Below are 23,776 nucleotides of genomic sequence, written 5' to 3' on the forward strand. Positions count from 1 at the left end.
ATCTACCTCCTGACTGGCTGCACGGACTTTTAAATCCTGACAAGTCCTATCTTTACACTGTGCAACCAATCGCGGCGTGGGAACAAAACATCCCACCTATTGGCAAGGTTCGCCCATACTTCAGGGAGCCTGGCAGAGGCTTCAAGGTATGCTACGAGGATGTGCGAACTTCGCCCTTAAGCCGCTTAGCATACCTAGCCAAGCCCACCTCCCTGGTGACATGTCTGCCTTTCCCCTGACACCTGGACATATGTCAGGGAAAACTATTTACCTCTCATCCTCCCAACTCAAAACTTGACAGTGTCAGTTTTTTGAACAACTAGACACAGGGGAACCGAATCAGGAGTCTAATTATGCATTGCTTACTCACTGGGATTTCCTGCCATGCATTTTAAAGTCTAGTACTTACACCCCAAGTGTCACCTCCTGTTCTGGCCTGAATGAAAATCCCCTTACCCTTATAATATTAATACACCAAAAAGAGGGGCACTTTCATTCATTACTTCTTATGAAAGTTTCTAATACAGAAAACATAACCGGTTTAATGCTTACCCCCTAGCAGTATGCATAGCAAAAATCAGAGCGCTGGGACATTCCAATCCAAAGTTAGCTTGCTGCTTATATGCTACGCGCAAGGCTGCTGGTTTTTAAAAACCTTTTTCCTTTCTTGCGGTTGGCAGTGAAACACTATTGCAAGCCACACACACAATATATAACTGATACAATGTAACTCAGCATCATGATGTGGTTCTCTTATGCTTAGCGGGACACACACAGACAATTAAAATTACATTTACAGCACTGCAGCCAATACCGGGCTGCAGAGCTGACACTCTACATGTTAACTTAAAAAACCCTATAACTCTCTTCACCTTATATCTGGTGAGAGAGGTACGGAACCCCTCACTGGGTTCCGGGATTTGGGCATACCCCGGGACCTGTAATGTAACCCAGTTCCCTGCCCGGGCCTTACTGCCCTGGTTTGTGCTGAAGCAGGGAGATTTGGCGATGAACTGCAACCTGCGTTCCAGGGAGGATTTTAGCCGGGGGTCTGTGTTCCTCATGTCCTCAGGTATCTGGGGGGGATTCCTGAGTGCATGTTTCGGGGTAACCCGCAACATTGGCCCCCCATCTTCCCAAACACACACTGACAACATTTTACCATAAAATCACCCCTGAAACTCACGCCCTGCACATCTCCGCCGGTTAGCACCCCTGGAACAGTAAAAACCCACACATATCTTTATTACACATGCAGTTACATGCCACAATTGGGTTGAAAAGCTGACACTCACAATTCCCCAATATGGCTTAGGGGCTGTCCCTGCAGCAGGCAGCGGGGACCTGGCCTTAGGTCTGCTTACAAACCAGTTACTATGCAACACTTCATCCGCCCCTCTCATCCTCCCCCTCCCCTCTCTCATCCTCCCCCTCCCCTCTCTCATCCTCTCCCTCCCCTCTCTCATCCTCTCCCCTCCCCTCTCTCATCCTCCCCCTCCCCTCTCTCATCCTCCCCCTCCCCTCTCTCATCCTCCCCCACCCCTCTCTCATCCTTTCCCCTCCCCTCTCTCATCCTCCCCCTCCCCTCTCTCATCCTCCCCCTCCCCTCTCTCATCCTCCCCCTCCCCTCTCTCATCCTCTCCCTCCCCTCTCTCATCCCCTCCCCTCTCTCATCCTCCCCCTCCCCTCTCTCATCCTTTCCCCTCCCTTCTCTCATCCTCTCCCTCCCCTCTCTCATCCTCTCCCCTCCCCTCTCTCATCCTCCCCCTCCCCTCTCTCATCCTCCCCCTCCCCTCTCTCATCCTCCCCCACCCCTCTCTCATCCTCTCCCCTCCCCTCTCTCATCCTCCCCCTCCCCTCTCTCATCCTCCCCCTCCCCTCTCTCATCCTCCCCCTCCCCTCTCTCATCCTCTCCCTCCCCTCTCTCATCCCCTCCCCTCCCCTCTCTCATCCTCCCCCTCCCCTCTCTCATCCTCTCCCCTCCCCTCTCTCATCCTCTCCCTCCCCTCTCTCATCCTCTCCCTCCCCTCTCTCATCCTCCCCCTCCCCTCTCTCATCCTCTCCCTCCCCTCTCTCATCCTCTCCCTCCCCTCTCATCCTCTCCCTCCCCTCTCTCATCCCCTCCCCTCTCTCATCCCCTCCCCTCTCTCATCCCCTCCCCTCTCTCATCCTCCCCCTCCCCTCTCTCATCCTCTCCCTCTCCTCTCTCATCCCATCCCCTCTCTCATCCTCTCCCTCCCCTCTCTCATCCCATCCCCTCTCTCATCCTCTCCCCTCCCCTCTCTCATCCCCTCCCCTCTCTCATCCCCTCCCCTCCCCCATCCTCTCCCTCCCCTGTCTCATCCCCTCCCCTCTCTCATCCTCCCCCTCCCCTCTCTCATCCCCTCCCCTCTCTTATTCTCTCCCCTCCCCTCTCTCATCCTCTCCCCTCCCCTCTCTCATCCTCTCCCCTCCCCTCTCTCATCCTCTCCCTCCCCTCTCTCATCCTCTCCCCTCCCCTCTCTCATCCTCTCCCCTCCCCTCTCTCATCCTCTCCCCTCCCTTCTCTCATCCTCCCCCTCCTCTCTCTCATCCTCTCCCTCCCCTCTCTCATCCTCTCCCCTCCCCTCTCTCATCCTCTCCCCTCCCCTCTCTCATCCTCTCCCCTCCCCTCTCTCATCCTCTCCCCTCCCCTCTCTCATCCTCTCCCCTCCCCTCTCTCATCTCCCCTCCCCTCTCTCATCCTCTCCCCTCCCCTCTCTCATCCTCTCCCCTACCAGCTGTTCAGCACTGCATTCTGGGAAGTGTAGTTCCTCCTTTCTGTTATCCCAACACACACAGACACAGACAACCACTATGCTGACACACACACACACACACACACACAACTAGCACACACACACACACACACACACACACACACACACACACACACACACACACACACACACACACACAACTAGCCCACATCTCCTCACACACACACACACACACACACAACTAGCCCACATCTCCACACACACACAGCACACACACACACACACACACACACACACACACACACACACACACACACACAACTAGCCCACACCTCATCACACAATCAACTAGCCCACACCTCCTCACACACACACACATTAGTCCACACCTCATCACACACACAAACTAGCCCACACCTCATCACACACACACACACACACACACACACACACACACAACTAGCCCACGCCTCCACACACACACACACACACACACACACACACACACACACACACACACACACACACACACACACACACACCTAGTCCACACCTCATCACACACACACACACAACTAGCCCACACCTCCTCACACACACACACACACACACACACACACACACACACACACACACAACTAGTCCACACCTCACCACACACACACACACACACACACAGCCACACACACACACACCTAGCCCACACCTCCACACACACACACACACACACACACACACACACACACACACACACACACACACACACACACACACACACACACACACACACACCTAGCCACACCTCATCACACACACACACACACACCTAGCCCACACCTCCTCACACACACACACACACACACACACACACACACACACACAACTAGCCCACACCGCCACACACACACACACAACACACACACACACACACACACACACACACACACACACAACTAGCCCACACCTCATCACACACACACACAACTGACCCACACCTCCTCACACACACACAACTAGTCCACACCTCATCACACACACACAACTAGTCCACACCTCACACACACACACACACACACACACACACACACACTAGTCTGCACCTCATCACACACAACTAGTCCACACCTCATCACACACACACACACACACACACACACACACACACACACACACACACACACACACACAACTAGCCCACACCTCATCACACACACACAACTGGCCCACACCTCCACACACACACACACACACACACACACACACACACACACACACACACACACACACAACTAGCCCACAGCTCATCTCACACACACACAACTAGCCCACACCCACACACACACAAAACTAGCCCACACCCACACACACACACACACAAGTAGCCCACACACACAACAAGCCCACACCTCCTCACACACAGACACACAACTAGCCCACACCTCATCGACTCACAGACACACAACTAGCCCACACCTCATCGACACACAGACACACAACTAGCCCACACCTCATCACACACACACAACTAGACCTCACCTCATCACACACACACACACAACTAACCCACACCTCATCACACACACACAACTAGCCCACACCTCATCACACACACACACAACTAGACCACACCTCATCACACACACACACAACTGACATACACAGACACACAACTAGCCCAAACCTCATTACACACACACAACTAACCCACACCTCATCACAAACAACTAGCCCACACCTCCTCACACACACACACAACTAGCCCACACCTCATCACACACACAACTAGCCCACACCTCATAACACACACACAACTGGCACACACCTCATCACACACACACAACTGGCACACACCTTATCACACACACACAACTGGCCCACACCTCATCACACAAACACACAACTAGTCCACACCTCATCACACACACACACACACAACTAGCCCACACCTCATCACACACACACACACAACTAGTCCACACACACACACACACACAACTAGCCCACACATCATCACACACACACAACTAGTCCACACACACAAACACAACTAGCCCACACATTATCACACACACACAACTGGCCCACACCTCCTCACACACACACACACACACACACAACTGGCCCACACCTCCTCACACACACACCTAGCCCACACCTCATTACACACACACAACTAGCCCACACCTCATATCACACACACACAACTAGCCCACACCTCATATCACACACACACAACTAGCCAACACCTCATATCACACACACACACACAACTACTGTAGCCCACACCTCATCACACACACACAACTAGCCCACACCTCATCACACACACACACAACTGACACACACAGACACACAACTAGCCCAAACCTCATTACACACACACAACTAACCCACACCTCATCACAAACAACTAGCCCACACCTCCTCACACACACACACAACTAGCCCACACCTCATCACACACACAACTAGCCCACACCTCATAACACACACACAACTGGCACACACCTCATCACACACACACAACTGGCACACACCTTATCACACACACACAACTGGCCCACACCTCATCACACACACACACAACTAGTCCACACCTCATCACACACACACACACACAACTAGCCCACACCTCATCACACACACACACACAACTAGTCCACACACACACACACACACACACAACTAGCCCACACATCATCACACACACACAACTAGTCCACACACACAAACACAACTAGCCCACACATTATCACACACACACAACTGGCCCACACCTCCTCACACACACACACACACACACACACACAACTGGCCCACACCTCCTCACACACACACCTAGCCCACACCTCATTACACACACACAACTAGCCCACACCTCATATCACACACACACAACTAGCCCACACCTCATATCACACACACACAACTAGCCAACACCTCATATCACACACACACACACACAACTAGCCCACACCTCCTCACACACACACAACTAGCCCACACCTCCTCACACACACACAACTAGCCCACACCTCCACACACACACACACACACACACACACACACACACACACACAACTAGCTAAATGAATTGTCTTAGAATTTGTGTGGGGTCTGTGTTACTGTGTCACCCTGTGGGGGGAGGGACAGACTCATAGCTCCCTTCTGTCTGTGTCACTATGTCACCCTGTGGGGGGAGGGACAGACTCGTAGCTCCCTTCTGTCTGTGTCACTGTGTCACCCTGCGGGGGGAGGGACAGACTCCTAGCTCCCTTTTGCCTGTGTCACCCTGCGGGGGGAGGGACAGACTCATAGCTCCCTTCTGTCTGTGTCACTGTGTCACCCTGCGGGGGGAGGGACAGACTCATAGCTCCCTTCTGTCTGTGTCACTGTGTCACCCTGCAGGGGGAGGGACAGACTCATAGCTCCCTTCTGTCTGTGTCACTGTGTCACCCTGCGGGGGGAGGGACAGACTCATAGCTCCCTTCTGTCTGTGTCACAGTGGCACCCTGCGGGGGGAGGGACAGACTCATAGCTCCCTTCTGTCTGTGTCACTGTGTCACCCTGCAGGGGGAGGTACAGACTTATAGCTCCCTTCTGTCTGTGTCACCCTGCGGGGGGAAGGACAGACTCATAGCTCCCTTCTGTCTGTGTCACCCTGCGGGGGAAGGGACAGACTCCTAGCTCCCTTCTGCCTGTGTCACTGTGTCACCCTGCGGGGGGAGGGACAGACTCATAGCTCCCTTCTGTCTGTGTCACCCTGCGGGGGGAGGGACAGTCTCATAGCTCCCTTCTGTCTGTGTCACTGTGTCACCCTGCGGGGGGAGGGGCAGGCTCATAGCTCCCTTCTGTCTGTGTCACCCTGCGGGGGGAGGGACAGTCTCATAGCTCCCTTCTGTCTGTGTCACTGTGTCACCCTGCGGGGGGAGGGACAGACTCATAGCTCCCTTCTGTCCGTGTCACTGTGTCACCCTGCGGGGGGAGGGACAGACTCATAGCTCCCTTCTGTCTGTGTCACTGTGTCACCCTGCGGGGGGAGGGACAGACTCATAGCTCCCTTCTGTCTGTGTCACTGTGTCACCCTGCGGGGGGAGGGACAGGCTCATAGCTCCCTTCTGTCTGTGTCACTGTCACCCTGCGGGGGGAGGGACAGACTCATAGCTCCCTTCTGTCTGTGTCACTGTGTCACCCTGCGGGGGGAGGTACAGGCTCATAGCTCCCTTCTGTCTGTCTCACTTTCATCCTGTGATGGGGAGGGAGAGACTCATAGCTCCCTTCTGTCTGTGTCACTGTGTCACCCTGCGGGGGGAGGGACAGACTCATAGCTCCCTTCTGTCTGTGTCACTGTGTCACCCTGCGGGGGGAGGGACAGACTCATAGCTCCCTTCTGTCTGTGTCACTGTGTCACCCTGAAGAGGGAGGGACAGACTCATAGCTCCCTTCTGTTGGTGTCACTGTGTCAACCTGCGGGGGGAGGGACAGACTCGTAGCTCCCTTCTGTCTGTGTCACTGTGTCACCCTGCGGGGGGAGGGACAGTCTCATAGCTCCCTTCTGTCTGTGTCACTGTGTCACCCTGCGGGGGAGGGACAGACTCATAGCTCCCTTCTGTCTGTGTCACTGTGTCACCTTGCGGGGGGAGGGACAGACACATAGCTCCCTTCTGTCTGTGTCACCCTGTGGGGGGAGGGACAGACTCATAGCTCCCTTCTGTCTGTGTCACTGTGTCACCCTTCGGGGGGAGGGACAGACTCATAGCTCCCTTCTGCCTGTGTCACTGTGTCACCCTGCGGGGGGAGGGACAGGCTCATAGCTCCCTTCTATCTGTGTCACTGTGTCACCCTGCGGGGGGAGGGACTGAGTCATAGCTCCCTTCTGTCTGTGTCACTGTGTCACCCTGCAGGGGGAGGGACAGGCTCATAGCTCCCTTCTGTCTGTGTCACTGTGTCACCCTGCGGGGGGAGGGACAGGCTCATAGCTCCCTTCTGTCTGTGTCACTGTGTCACCCTGCGGGGGGGGGGGACAGACTCATAGCTCCCTTCTGTCTGTGTCACTGTGTCACACTGCGGGGGGAGGGACAGACTCATAGCTCCCTTCTGACTGTGTCACCCTGCGGGGGGAGGGACAGACTCATAGCTCCCTTCTGTCTGTGTCACTGTGTCACCCTGCGGCGGGAGGGACAGGCTCATAGCTCCCTTCTGTCTGTGTCACTGCGTCACCCTGCGGGGGGAGGGACAGACTCATAGCTCCCTTCTGTCTGTGTCACTGTGTCACCCTGTGGCGGGAGGGACAGACTCATAGCTCCCTTGTGTCTGTGTCACTGCGTCACCCTGCGGGGGGAGGGACAGACTCATAGCTCCCTTCTGTCTGTGTCACTCTGCGGGGGAGGGACAGACTCATAGCTCTCTTCTGTCTGTGTCACAGTGTCACCCTGCGGCGGGAGGGACAGGCTCATAGCTCCCTTCTGTCTGTGTCACCCTGCGGGGGGAGGGACAGTCTCATAGCTCCCTTCTGTCTGTGTCACTGTGTCACCCTGCGGGGGGAGGGACAGTCTCATAGCTCCCTTCTGTCTGTGTCACCCTGCGGGGGGAGGGACAGACTCATAGCTCCCTTCTGTCTGTGTCACTGTGTCACCCTGCGGGGGGAGGGACAGGCTCATAGCTCCCTTCTGTCTGTGTCACTGCGTCACCCTGCGGGGGGAGGGACAGACTCACAGCTCCCTTCTGTCTGTGTCACTGTGCCACCCTGCGGGGGGAGGGACAGGCTCATAGCTCCCTTCTGTCTGTGTCACTGTGTCACCCTGCGGGGGGAGGAACAGACTCATAGCTCCCTTCTGTCTGTGTCACTGTGTCACCCTGTGGGGGGAGGGACAGTCTCATAGCTCCCTTCTGTCTGTGTCACCCTGCGGGGGGAGGGACAGACTCATAGCTCCCTTCTGTCTTTGTCACTGTGTCACCCTGCGGGGGGAGGGACAGGCTCATAGCTCCCTTCTGTCTGTGTCACTGCGTCACCCTGCGGGGGGAGGGACAGACTCACAGCTCCCTTCTGTCTGTGTCACTGTGCCACCCTGCGGGGGGAGGGACAGGCTCATAGCTCCCTTCTGTCTGTGTCACTGTGTCACCCTGCGGGGGGAGGAACAGACTCATAGCTCCCTTCTGTCTGTGTCACTGTGTCACCCTGCGGGGGGAGGGACAGGCTCATAGCTCCCTTGTGTCTGTGTCACTGTCACCCTGCAGGGGGAGGGACAGGCTCATAGCTCCCTTCTGTCTGTGTCACTGCGTCACCCTGCGGGGGGAGGGACAGACTCACAGCTCCCTTCTGTCTGTGTCACTGTGCCACCCTGCGGGGGGAGGGACAGGCTCATAGCTCCCTTCTGTCTGTGTCACTGTGTCACCCTGCGGGGGGAGGGACAGGCTCATAGCTCCCTTCTGTCTGTGTCACTGTGTCACCCTGCGGGGGGAGGGATAGTCTCATAGCTCCCTTCTGTCTGTGTCACCCTGCGGGGGGAGGGACAGACTCATAGCTCCCTTCTGTCTTTGTCACTGTGTCACCCTGCGGGGGGAGGGACAGGCTCATAGCTCCCTTCTGTCTGTGTCACTGCGTCACCCTGCGGGGGGAGGGACAGACTCACAGCTCCCTTCTGTCTGTGTCACTGTGCCACCCTGCGGGGGGAGGGACAGACTCATAGCTCCCTTCTGTCTGTGTCACTGTGCCACCCTGCGGGGGGAGGGACAGACTCATAGCTCCCTTCTGTCTGTGTCACTGTGTCACCCTGCGGGGGGAGGGACAGACTCATAGCTCCCTTCTGTCTGTGTCACTGTGTCACCCTGCGGGGGGAGGGACAGACTCATAGCTCCCTTCTGTCTGTGTCACTGTGTTACCCTGCGGGGGGAGGGACAGACTCATAGCTCCCTTCTGTCTGTGTCACTGTGTTACCCTGCAGAGGTACACACACAGACACATATATACACACACACACACACACATATATATAGACGCACACACACACAGATATATATACATACATATACACACACATATATTATACGGATTGCTCAGAAGTGCAGTGAAATTGATATGTATAGCGCCCATCTCAGAATATATATATAACTTTAAAAAATATATATATATTTATGCGCGCGCGCGCGTATATACATAATATTATTAAAAATAATAATAATAAAATAATATATATATTATTTTATTATTATTATTATTATTAGTTGACATTAATATTAACACACACACATATATAATTGTACTATTATTGTTTTGAACCCCCCCGGGGGGTCCCAATTCCCCCCCGCTGCCCGTGATCCCCGTTTCCATCATTTATTAAAGTATCTTCCTTCGTCCCATTAATAAAATAAATTTCGACAGATGGACGCTTCTCTCCCCCCCCCCCCCCCCCCCCCCGAATCTGCATCTCTGTAGGACCCTGAGGAAGCCCCTCCTGATTGCAGAAGGCTGGAGGAGGAGGAGGAGGAGGAGGTGGGGGGAGGTAGGGGGGGGGGGGTTAGAGAGAGAAGGGAGGGGGGGGAAGCGAGAGAGAGGAAGGAGGATGTAGCTGTTTGTGATGCATTGCTTAGGCCGAGATACATCATCTCCTGTGCTACTGTGGGTCTCTGGGCTACAGCGCCGATCAGCGCCGTTATTGCTCCGAGAAGAGGCGGCGGTGGGGGGGATGCCCCGTCCTGTTTGATGTGACACCGGGGTGGGGGGGGTGGGAGGGTGGGGGGGGGGGGGGAGAGAGAGAGAAGCCGAGGACTATGAGATTTCGGTACCCGCGCCTCGCCTCTCCAAAATGATGAAAACGGAAGGCAAGACGTCGGGAGCCGGCGGCCAGCGCAGCCCCTCGCCCCGCCGGGGCGCCTACGAGGCGGGCGGGCAGGCCCGGCGCCGCCAGGACGACGACGACGAGGGGGAGGGCGAGTCGGAGGACGCCCGCCTGGCCCGCTGCAAGTACGGCTCCAACGTCCACCGCATCAAGAACATGTTCCTGCAGATGGGGACGGGGCCCGGCGGCGTCGCCGGCGTGGCCGGCGTCGCCGGCGAGGCGGAAGCCGGGCGGGCCAAGGAGAAGCCGTCGCGGCTGACGCTGCCACGCGCCGGAAGCCTGAACGAGAACGTCAACCACAGCGCCCTGCTGAAGCTGGGGACCAGCGTGTCGGAGCGGGTGAGCCGCTTCGACGTCCCCGCCGACCGGCCGCCGTCCAGGCTGCAGGAGGCGCGGCGCATCTTCGAGCGGAGCCTGCAGGAGAAGGAGACCACCAACAAGATCTTCCTGCGCAAGGAGCGGGGCGGCTTCCAAGACCGCAAGCTGGACGTGGTGGTGCGGTTCGGCGGCAGCACGGAGTCGCTGGACAAGCTGGACGCCGAGGCCGTGTCGCCCACCGTCAGCCAGCTGAGCGCCGTCTTCGAGAACGCCGACCTGCGCAACAACCTCCACAAGGCGGCCGCCAAAGGGCCGGCGGCCCGGCGCCCCCGCATCTTCCAGCCCGACGGCGCCAAGGCGGAGGAGAGGAAGGCGCCGGGGAGGGCCGGGGAAGGGTCCCCCCGGCCGGCCAGAGCCCCGGAGGTGCGGAAAGTCAAGCCGGCGGAGGTGGAGGAGAGCGGGGAGTCGGAAACGGACGCGGCGGCCAAGGGTCCGGCGGCGGAGGGGGCGGAGGTGGCGCTGGAGGCCGCGGCGGAGAACGGGGGGCGCGGAGGTCAAGGGGGGTGACGGCGCGGGAGGGGGGAGGAGGAGGATGAAGAGGAGGCGGAAGGGGAGACGGAAGGGGATGAGCGCAAGAGGGAAGACTGTTCCGAGGCCGAAGTAATAGAACTGAGCGCCTACAGCGGACTGGGGGAAGATTCGGGGGGCAGCGGGTTGGAAGAAGAGGAGGATGGGTTTTACGAGGCGGTGACTGGCTGCCTAGAGATCGAGGGCCTCTCTGAAGAGGACGATCCTACCCCTGTCCGGAAAAATCCGCTTCAGCACTGCCCCCATCAAGGTAAGGTGTCTGCAGCTAGGCTCGGGGGACCGCTATCACCCCAACTATGTGTCCTCAGATGGGATTTAACCCTTTCGCAGCCAAAGGGGTCAGTGGACCCCTTTGGCTGCAAAAAGTGTTGAAACTCCTGATCCAGTTTAAACTGTCCACACCATATTCAAAGTGGAGCCAGTTCAGTTTTTGTTTAGTATATTCTACCCAAACCCAAACCTTGTACCCTTCACTTGATATTAGGAAGGGGACCACCTTGAAGGGGACCACCTTATTATGTTACCCACTGTGGGCCCATCACTGCGACAGGCAGCCAGCCCTGCCATCACTAGCCAAAAGCAGGCCATAAAAATCCCAGCATGCTTTGGGAAAGGCTGAAGCCAAAACAGGACTGACACATCATGTCCCAGTTGTCTGCCGTCTTACGGTAGATCCACAGATCCAACCAGTACCAGTACACGACTGATTCCAGATCCAAACTGTCTGTCATTCTCCATCTCTTTCCCTGTCTCTCTCTCACCCTCTCTCTCTCTCTCACCCTCTCTCCCTCCCACCCTCTGTCTCACCCTCTCTCCCTCCGTCTCTCTCTCTCTCCCTGTCTCTCTCCTTTCTCTCTCTCACACCCTCTCTCTCTATCGCCCTCTCTCCCTCTCACCCTCTCTCCCTCTCACCCTTTCTCTCTCTCACCATTTCTCCCTCTCATGCTCTCCCTCTCACCCTCTCCCTCTCACCCTCTCTCCCTCTCTCCCTCTCACTGTCCCTGCCTCTCACCCTCTCCCTCTCGCTGTCCCTGCCTCTCACCCTTTCTCTCTCACCATTTCTCCCTCTCACCCTCTCTCTCTCTCCCTCCTTCTCACCCTCTCACTGTCCCTGCCTGTCACCCTCTCTCTCACCCTCCCTCTAACCCTCTGTCTCGCTCACCCTCTCTATCTCTCTCTCACCCTCTTTCTCTCTCCCCTCCCTCTCGCTCACCCTCTTTCTCTCTCACCCTCTCTCTCTCACCCTCTCTCTCGCTCACCCTCTCTCTCTCTATCTCTCTCTCTCACCCTCTTTCTCTCTCACCCTCTCTCTCGCTCACCCATCCTCTCTATCTCTCTCTCTCACCCTCTTTCTCTCTCACCCTCTCTCTCACCCTCTCTCTCGCTCACCCTCTCTCTCTTTCTCTCTCTCACCCTCTTTCTCTCTCACCCTCTGTCTCGCTCACCCTCTCTATCTCTCTCTCACCCTCTTTCTCTCTCCCCCTCCCTCTCGCTCACCCTCTTTCTCTCTCACCCTCTCTCTCTCACCCTCTCTCTCGCTCACCCGATCTCTCTCTATCTCTCTCTCTCACCCTCTTTCTCTCTCACCCTCTCTCTCGCTAACCCTCTCTCTCACCCTCTTTCTCTCTCACCCTCTCTCTCGCTCACCCTCTCTCTCTATCTCTCTCTCTCACCCTCTCTCTCGCTCACCCTCTCTCTCTATCTCTCTCTCTCACCCTCTTTCTCTCTCACCCTCTCTCTCGCTAACCCTCTCTCTCTCTCTCTCTCACCGTCCCTGCCTCTCATCCTCTCTCCCTCCCTACCTCTCAACCTCCCTCCCTCTCTCTCACCCTCTATCCCTCCCTCTCTCGGCCTCTCTCCCTTCCTCTCTCTCACCCTCTCGAAAAGTAGATACATATAGACAAAAGCAGATCAATCTCTATGCACAATATACTGTATATAGGAGGGAGGGAAGAGAGGGTGATGGGGGGGATGAGAGAGAAATAGAGAGACAGATGGGGAGAAAGAGGGAAGAGATAGAGGGGGAAGAGAAAGAGGAGGGGGAGAGGGAAAGAGATATTGGGGGAGGGGAGATGGGAGAGAGGGAGGAGAGGTTGTATTGTTGTGCTGCTCACTCAGCTGTTTGAATGAAGGAACTGAGCATGTGACAGGGGCCTGGGGGAGGTGATACTCAGTACTCACATAGACACCGCTCTGCGTGTGACACTGTCTCTGCGCTCACATACACACCGCTCCGCGTGTGACACCGTGTCTGTGCTCACATACACACCGCTCTGCGTGTGACACTGTGTCTGTGCTCACATACACACCGCTCTGCGTGTGACACCGTGTCTGTGCTCACATACACACCGCTCTGCGTGTGACACCGTGTCTGCGCTCACATACACACCGCTCTGCGTGTGACACCGTGTCTGTGCTCACATACACACCGCTCCGCGTGTGACACCGTGTCTGCGCTCACATACACACCGCTCTGCGTGTGACACCGTGTCTGCGCTCACATACACACCGCTCTGCGTGTGACACCGTGTCTGTGCTCACATACACACCGCTCCGTGTGTGACACCGTGTCTGTGCTCACATACACACCGCTCTGCGTGTGACACCGTGTCTGTGCTCACATACACACCGCTCTGCGTGTGACACCGCGTCTGTGCTCACATACACACCGCTCTGCGTGTGACACCGTGTCTGTGCTCACATACACACCGCTCTGCGTGTGACACTGTGTCTGTGCTCACATACACACCGCTCTGCGTGTGACACCGCGTCTGTGCTCACATACACACCGCTCTGTGTGTGACACTGTGTCTGTGCTCACATACACACCGCTCTGCGTGTGACACCGTGTCTGTGCTCACATACACACCGCTCTGCGTGTGACACCGTGTCTGTGCTCACATACACACCGCTCTGCGTGTGACACCGGTCTGTGCTCACATACACACCGCTCTGCGTGTGACACCGTGTCTGTGCTCACATACACACCGCTCTGCGTGTGACACCGTGTCTGTGCTCACATACACACCGCTCTGCGTGTGACACTGTGTCTGTGCTCACATACACACCGCTCTGCGTGTGACACCGTGTCTGTGCTCACATACACACCGCTCTGCGTGTGACACCGTGTCTGTGCTCACATACACACCGCTCTGCGTGTGACACTGTGTCTGCGCTCACATACACACCGCTCTGCGTGTGACACCGTGTCTGTGCTCACAACACACCGCTCTGCGTGTGACACCGTGTCTGTGCTCACATACACACCGCTCTGCGTGTGACACCGTGTCTGTGCTCACATACACACCGCTCTGCGTGTGACACCGTGTCTGTGTTCACATACACACCGCTCTGCGTGTGACACCGTGTCTGTGCTCACATACACACCGCTCTGCGTGTGACACCGTGTCTGTGCTCACATACACACCGCTCTGCGTGTGACACAGTGTCTGTGCTCACATACACACCGCTCTGCGTGTGACACCGTGTCTGCTGCTCACATACACACCGCTCTGCGTGTGACACCGTGTCTGTGCTCACATACACACCGCTCTGCGTTTGACACCGTGTCTGTGCTCACATACACACCGCTCTGCGTGTGACACCGTGTCTGTGCTCACATACACACCGCTCTGCGTGTGACACCGTGTCTGTGCTCACATACACACCGCTCTGCGTGTGACACCGTGTCTGTGCTCACATACACACCGCTCTGCGTGTGACACCGTGTCTGTGCTCACATACACACCGCTCTGCGTGTGACACCGTGTCTGTGCTCACATACACACCGCTCTGCGTGTGACACCGTGTCTGTGCTCACATACACACCGCTCTGCGTGTGACACCGCGTCTGTGCTCACATACACACCGCTCTGCGTGTGTCACTGTGTCTGTGCTCACATACACACCGCTCTGCGTGTGACACCGTGTCTGCGCTCACATACACACCGCTCTGCGTGTGACACCGTGTCTGTGCTCACATACACACCGCTCTGCGTGTGACACCGTGTCTGTGCTCACATACACACCGCTCTGCGTGTGACACCGTGTCTGCGCTCACATACACACCGCTCTGCGTGTGACACCGTGTCTGTGCTCACATACACACCGCTCTGCGTGTGACACCGTGTCTGTGCTCACATACACACCGCTCTGCGTGTGACACCGTGTCTGCGCTCACATACACACCGCTCTGCGTGTGACACCGTGTCTGTGCTCACATACACACCGCTCTGCGTGTGACACCGTGTCTGTGCTCACATACACACCGCTCTGCGTGTGACACTGTCTGTGCTCACATACACACCGCTCTGCGTGTGACACCGTGTCTGTGCTCACATACACACCGCTCTGCGTGTGACACCGTGTCTGTGCTCACATACACACCGCTCTGCGTGTGACACCGTGTCTGTGCTCACATACACACCGCTCTGCGTGTGACACCGTGTCTGTGCTCACATACACACCGCTCTGCGTGTGACACCGTGTCTGTGCTCACATACACACCGCTCTGCGTGTGACACCGTGTCTGTGCTCACATACACACCGCTCTGCGTGTGACACCGTGTCTGCGCTCACATACACACCGCTCTGCGTGTGACACGTGTCTGTGCTCACATACACACCGCTCTGCGTGTGACACCGTGTCTGTGCTCACATACACACCGCTCTGCGTGTGACACCGTGTCTGTGCTCACATACACACCGCTCTGCGTGTGACACCGTGTCTGCGCTCACATACACACCGCTCTGCGTGTGACACCGTGTCTGTGCTCACATACACACCGCTCTGCGTGTGACACTGTGTCTGCGCTCACATACACACCGCTCTGCGTGTGACACCGTGTCTGTGCTCACATACACACCGCTCTGCGTGTGACACCGCGTCTGTGCTCACATACACACCGCTCTGCGTGTGACACCGTGTCTGTGCTCACATACACACCGCTCTGCGTGTGACACCGTGTCTGTGCTCACATACACACCGCTCTGTGTGTGACACCGTGTCTGCGCTCACATACACACCGCTCTGCGTGTGACACCGTGTCTGTGCTCACATACACACCGCTCTGCGTGTGACACCGTGTCTGTGCTCACATACACACCGCTCTGCGTGTGACACCGTGTCTGTGCTCACATACACACCGCTCTGCGTGTGACACTGTGTCTGCGCTCACATACACACCGCTCTGCGTGTGACACCGTGTCTGTGCTCACATACACACCGCTCTGCGTGTGACACCGTGTCTGTGCTCACATACACACCGCTCTGCGTGTGACACCGTGTCTGTGCTCACATACACACCGCTCTGCGTGTGACACCGTGTCTGTGCTCACATACACACCGCTCTGCGTGTGACACCGTGTCTGTGCTCACATACACACCGCTCTGTGTGTGACACCGTGTCTGTGCTCACATACACACCGCTCTGCGTGTGACACCGTGTCTGTGCTCACATACACACCGCTCTGTGTGTGACACCGTGTCTGTGCTCACATACACACCGCTCTGCGTGTGACACCGTGTCTGTGCTCACATACACACCGCTCTGCGTGTGACACCGTGTCTGTGCTCACATACACACCGCTCTGCGTGTGACACCGTGTCTGTGCTCACATACACACCGCTCTGCGTGTGACACCGTGTCTGTGCTCACATACACACCGCTCTGCGTGTGACACCGCGTCTGTGCTCACATACACACCGCTCTGCGTGTGACACCGTGTCTGTGCTCACATACACACCGCTCTGCGTGTGACACGTGTCTGCGCTCACATACACACCGCTCTGCGTGTGACACCGTGTCTGTGCTCACATACACACCGCTCTGCGTGTGACACCGTGTCTGTGCTCACATACACACCGCTCTGCGTGTGACACCGTGTCTGTGCTCACATACACACCGCTCTGCGTGTGACACCGTGTCTGTGCTCACATACACACCGCTCTGCGTGTGACACCGTGTCTGTGCTCACACACACACCGCTCTGCGTGTGACATTGTCTGTGCTCACATACACACCGCTCTGCGTGTGGCACCGTGTCTGTGCTCACATACACACCGCTCTGCGTGTGACACCGTGTCTGCGCTCACATACACACCGCTCTGTGTGTGACACCGTGTCTGTGCTCACATACACACTGCTCTGCGTGTGACACCGTGTCTGCGCTCACATACACACCGCTCTGCGTGTTACACCGTGTCTGTGCTCACATACACACCGCTCTGCGTGTGACACCGTGTCTGTGCTCACATACACACCGCTCTGTGTGTGACACAGTGTCTGTGCTCACATACACACCGCTCTGCGTGTGACACGTGTCTGTGCTCACATACACACCGCTCTGCGTGTGACACCGTGTCTGTGCTCACATACACACCGCTCTGCGTGTAACACCGTGTTTGTGCTCACATACACACCGCTCTGCGTGTGTCACCGTGTCTGCGCTCACATACACACCGCTCTGCGTGTGACACCGTGTCTGCGCTCACATACACACCGCTCTGCGTGTGACACCGTGTCTGTGCTCACATACACACCGCTCTGTGTGTGACACCGTGTCTGTGCTCACATACACACCGCTCTGCGTGTGACACCGTGTCTGTGCTCACATACACACCGCTCTGCGTGTGACACCGTGTCTGTGCTCACATACACACCGCTCTGTGTGTGACACCGTGTCTGTGCTCACATACACACCGCTCTGCGTGTGACACCGTGTCTGCGCTCACATACACACCGCTCTGCGTGTGACACCGTGTCTGCGCTCACATACACACCGCTCTGCGTGTGACACCGTGTCTGTGCTCACATACACACCGCTCTGCGTGTGACACCGTGTCTGTGCTCACATACACACCGCTCTGCGTGTGACACCGTGTCTGTGCTCACATACACACCGCTCTGTGTGTGACACCGTGTCTGTGCTCACATACACACCGCTCTGCGTGTGACACTGTCTGTGCTCACATACACACCGCTCTGCGTGTGACACCGTGTCTGTGCTCACATACACACCGCTCTGCGTGTGACACCGTGTCTGTGCTCACACACACACCGCTCTGCGTGTGACACCGTGTCTGTGCTCACATACACACCGCTCTGCGTGTGACACCGTGTCTGTGCTCACATACACACCGCTCTGCGTGTGACACCGTGTCTGTGCTCACATACACACCGCTCTGCGTGTGACACGTGTCTGTGCTCACATACACACCGCTCTGCGTGTGACACCGTGTCTGTGCTCACATACACACCGCTCTGCGTGTGACACGGTGTCTGTGCTCACATACACACAGCTCTGCGTGTGACACTGTGCTCACATACACACCGCTCTGCGTGTGACACCGTGTCTGTGCTCACATACACACCGCTCTGCGTGTGACACCGTGTCTGTGCTCACATACACACCGCTCTGTGTGTGACACCGTGTCTGTGCTCTAATACACACTGCTCTGCGTGTGATACCGTGTCTGTGCTCACATACACACCGCTCTGTGTGTGACACCGTGTCTGTGCTCACATACACACCGCTCTGCGTGTGACACTGTGTCTGTGCTCACATACACACCGCTCTGCGTGTGACACCGTGTCTGTGCTCACATACACACCGCTCTGCGTGTGACACCGTGTCTGCGCTCACATACACACCGCTCTGCGTGTGACACCGTGTCTGTGCTCACATACACACCGCTCTGCGTGTGACACCGTGTCTGTGCTCACATACACACCGCTCTGCGTGTGACACCGTGTCTGTGCTCACATACACACCGCTCTGCGTGTGACACCGTGTCTGTGCTCACATACACACCGCTCTGCGTGTGACACCGTGTCTGTGCTCACATACACACCGCTCTGCGTGTGACACCGTGTCTGTGCTCACATACACACCGCTCTGCGTGTGACACCGTGTCTGTGCTCACATACACACCGCTCTGCGTGTGACACCGTGTCTGTGCTCACATACACACCGCTCTGTGTGTGTCACTGTGTCTGTGCTCACATACACACCGCTCTGCGTGTGACACCGTGTCTGTGCTCACATACACACCGCTCTGCGTGTGACACTGTGTCTGTGCTCACATACACACCGCTCTGCGTGTGACACTGTGTCTGTGCTCACATACACACCGCTCTGCGTGTGACACCGTGTCTGCGTTCACATACACACCGCTCTGCGTGTGACACCGTGTCTGTGCTCACATACACACCGCTCTGCGTGTGACACCGTGTCTGTGCTCACATACACACCGCTCTGCGTGTGACACCGTGTCTGTGCTCACATACACACCGCTCTGCGTGTGACACCGTGTCTGTGCTCACATACACACCGCTCTGCGTGTGACACCGTGTCTGTGCTCACATACACACCGCTCTGCGTGTGACACCGTGTCTGCGCTCACATACACACCGCTCTGCGTGTGACACCGCGTCTGTGCTCACATACACACCGCTCTGTGTGTGACACCGTGTCTGTGCTCACATACACACCGCTCTGCGTGTGTCACTGTGTCTGCGCTCACATACACACCGCTCTGCGTGTGACACCGTGTCTGTGCTCACATACACACCGCTCTGCGTGTGACACTGTGTCTGTGCTCACATACACACCGCTCTGCGTGTGACACCGTGTCTGTGCTCACATACACACCGCTCTGTGTGTGACACCGTGTCTGTGCTCACATACACACCGCTCTGCGTGTGACACCGTGTCTGCGCTCACATACACACCGCTCTGCGTGTGACACCGTGTCTGTGCTCACATACACACCGCTCTGCGTGTGACACCGTGTCTGTGCTCACATACACACCGCTCTGCGTGTGACACTGTCTGTGCTCACATACACACCGCTCTGCGTGTGACACCGTGTCTGTGCTCACATACACACCGCTCTGCGTGTGACACCGTGTCTGCGCTCACATACACACCGCTCTGCGTGTGACACCGTGTCTGCGCTCACATACACACCGCTCTGCGTGTGACACTGTGTCTGTGCTCACATACACACCGCTCTGCGTGTGACACCGTGTTTGTGCTCACATACACACCGCTCTGCGTGTGACACCGTGTCTGTGCTCACATACACACCGCTCTGCGTGTGACACCGTGTCTGTGCTCACATACACACCGCTCTGCGTGTGACACCGTGTCTGTGCTCACATACACACCGCTCTGCGTGTGACACCGTGTCTGTGCTCACATACACACCGCTCTGCGTGTGACACAGTGTCTGTGCTCACATACACACCGCTCTGCGTGTGACACCGTGTCTGTGCTCACATACACACCGCTCTGCGTGTGACACCGTGTCTGTGCTCACACACACACCGCTCTGCGTGTGACACCGTGTCTGTGTTCACATACACACCGCTCTGCGTGTGACACCGTGTCTGTGCTCACATACACACCGCTCTGCGTGTGACACCGTGTCTGTGCTCACATACACACCGCTCTGCGTGTGACACCGTGTCTGTGCTCACATACACACCGCTCTGCGTGTGACACAGTGTCTGTGCTCACATACACACCGCTCTGCGTGTGACACCGTGTCTGTGCTCACATACACACCGCTCTGCGTGTGACACCGTGTCTGCGCTCACATACACACCGCTCTGCGTGTGACACCGTGTCTGTGCTCACATACACACCGCTCTGCGTGTGACACCGTGTCTGTGCTCACATACACACCGCTCTGTGTGTGACACCGTGTCTGTGCTCACATACACACCGCTCTGCGTGTGACACCGTGTCTGCGCTCACATACACACCGCTCTGCGTGTGACACTGTGTCTGCGCTCACATACACCGCTCTGCGTGTGACTCCGTGTCTGTGCTCACACACACCGCTCTGCGTGTGACACCGTGTCTGTGCTCACATACACACCGCTCTGTGTGTGACACCGTGTCTGTGCTCACATACACACCGCTCTGCGTGTGACACTGTGTCTGTGCTCACATACACACCGCTCTGCGTGTGACACCGTGTCTGTGCTCACATACACACCGCTCTGCGTGTGACACCGTGTCTGTGCTCACATACACACCGCTCTGCGTGTGACACCGTGTCTGTGCTCACATACACACCGCTCTGCGTGTGACACTGTCTGTGCTCACATACACACCGCTCTGTGTGTGACACCATGTCTGTGCTCACATACACACCGCTCTGCGTGTGACACCGTGTCTGTGCTCACATACACACCGCTCTGCGTGTGACACCGTGTCTGTGCTCACATACACACCGCTCTGCGTGTGACACCGTGTCTGTGCTCACATACACACCGCTCTGCGTGTGACACCGTGTCTATGCTCACATACACACCGCTCTGCGTGTGTCACCGTGTCTGTGCTCACATACACACCGCTCTGCGTGTGTCACCGTGTCTGTGCTCACATACACACCGCTCTGCGTGTGACACCGTGTCGGTGCTCACATACACACCGCTCTGCGTGTGACACCATGTCTGTACTCACATACACACCGCTCTGCGTGTGACACCGTGTGCTAACATACACACCGCTCTGCGTGTGACACCGTGTGCTCACATACACACCGCTCTGCTTGTGACACAGTGTCTGTGCTCACATACACACCGCTCTGCGTGTGACACCGTGTCTATGCTCACATACACACCGCTCTGCGTGTGTCACCGTGTCTGTGCTCACATACACACCGCTCTGCGTGTGTCACCGTGTCTGTGCTCACATACACACCGCTCTGCGTGTGACACCGTGTCGGTGCTCACATACACACCGCTCTGCGTGTGACACCATGTCTGTACTCACATACACACCGCTCTGCGTGTGACACCGTGTGCTAACATACACACCGCTCTGCGTGTGACACCGTGTGCTCACATACACACCGCTCTGCTTGTGACACCGTGTCTGTGCTCACATACACACCGCTCTGCGTGTGACACCGTGTCTGCGCTCACATACACACCACTCTGCGTGTGACACGTGTCTGTGCTCACATACACACCGCTCTGCGTGTGACACCGTGTCTGTGCTCACATACACACCGCTCTGCGAGTGACACCGTGTCTGCGCTCACATAGACACCGCTCTGCGTGTGACACGTGTCTGTGCTCACATACACACCGCTCTGCGTGTGACACCGTGTCTGTGCTCACATACACACCGCTCTGCGTGTGACAAAGTGTCTGTGCTCACATACACACCGCTCTGCGTGTGACACATGTCTGTGCTCACATACACACCGCTCTGCGTGTGACACCGTGTCTGTGCTCACATACACACCGCTCTGCGTGTGACACTGTGTCTGTGCTCACACACACCGCTCTGCGTGTGACACCGTGTCTGTGCTCACATACACACCGCTCTGCGTGTGACACCGTGTCTGTGCTCACATACACACCGCTCTGCGTGTGGCACCGTGTCTGTGCTCACATACACACCGCTCTGCGTGTGACACCGTGTCTGCGCTCACATACACACCGCTCTACGTGTGACACCGTGTCTGTGCTCACATACACACCGCTCTGCGTGTGACACCGTGTCTGCGCTCACATACACACCGCTCTGTGTGTGTCACTGTGTCTGTGCTCACATACACACCGCTCTGCGTGTGACACCGTGTCTGTGCTCACATACACACCGCTCTGCGTGTGACACCGTGTCTGCGCTCACATACACACCGCTCTGCGTGTGACACTGTCTGTGCTCACATACACACCGCTCTGCGTGTGACACCGTGTCTGTGCTCACATACACACCGCTCTGCGTGTGACACTGTGTCTGTGCTCACATACACACCGCTCTGCGTGTGACATTGTCTGTGCTCACATACACACCGCTCTGCGTGTTACACCGTGTCTGTGCTCACATACACACCGCTCTGCGTGTGACACCGTGTCTGCGCTCACATACACACCGCTCTGCGTGTGACACTGTGTCTGTGCTCACATACACACCGCTCTGCGTGTGACACCGTGTCTGTGCTCACATACACACCGCTCTGCGTGTGACACCGTGTCTGTGCTCACATACACACCGCTCTGCTTGTGACACCGTGTCTGTGCTCACATACACACCGCTCTGCGTGTGACACCGTGTCTGTGCTCACATACACACCGCTCTGCGTGTGACACCGTGTCTGTGCTCACATACACACCGCTCTGCGTGTGACACCGTGTCTGTGCTCACACACACCGCTCTGCGTGTGACACCGTGTCTGCGCTCACATACACACCGCTCTGCGTGTGACACAGTGTGTGTGCTCACATACACACCGCTCTGCGTGTGACACCGTGTCTGAGCTCACATACA

General features: G+C 56.7%; 1 protein-coding gene across 1 annotated transcript in view; it reads left to right on the top strand.

Annotated features, from left to right (window-relative positions):
- Positions 1–10,483: 10,483 nt before the first annotated feature.
- The window catches only part of LOC142473226 (neurabin-2-like), a 49,936-nt gene continuing 36,643 nt past the window's right edge, over positions 10,484–23,776 (top strand). Inside the window, 2 exon segments of the mRNA XM_075580426.1 lie at positions 10,484–11,686; positions 11,688–11,732. Coding sequence (XP_075436541.1) covers positions 10,544–11,686; positions 11,688–11,732 — 1,188 coding nt within the window. The 5' untranslated portion in view covers positions 10,484–10,543.

The sequence above is a fragment of the Ascaphus truei genome, chromosome 23 (assembly GCF_040206685.1).
Source record: "Ascaphus truei isolate aAscTru1 chromosome 23, aAscTru1.hap1, whole genome shotgun sequence".
NCBI classification, from domain to species: Eukaryota; Metazoa; Chordata; class Amphibia; order Anura; family Ascaphidae; genus Ascaphus; species Ascaphus truei.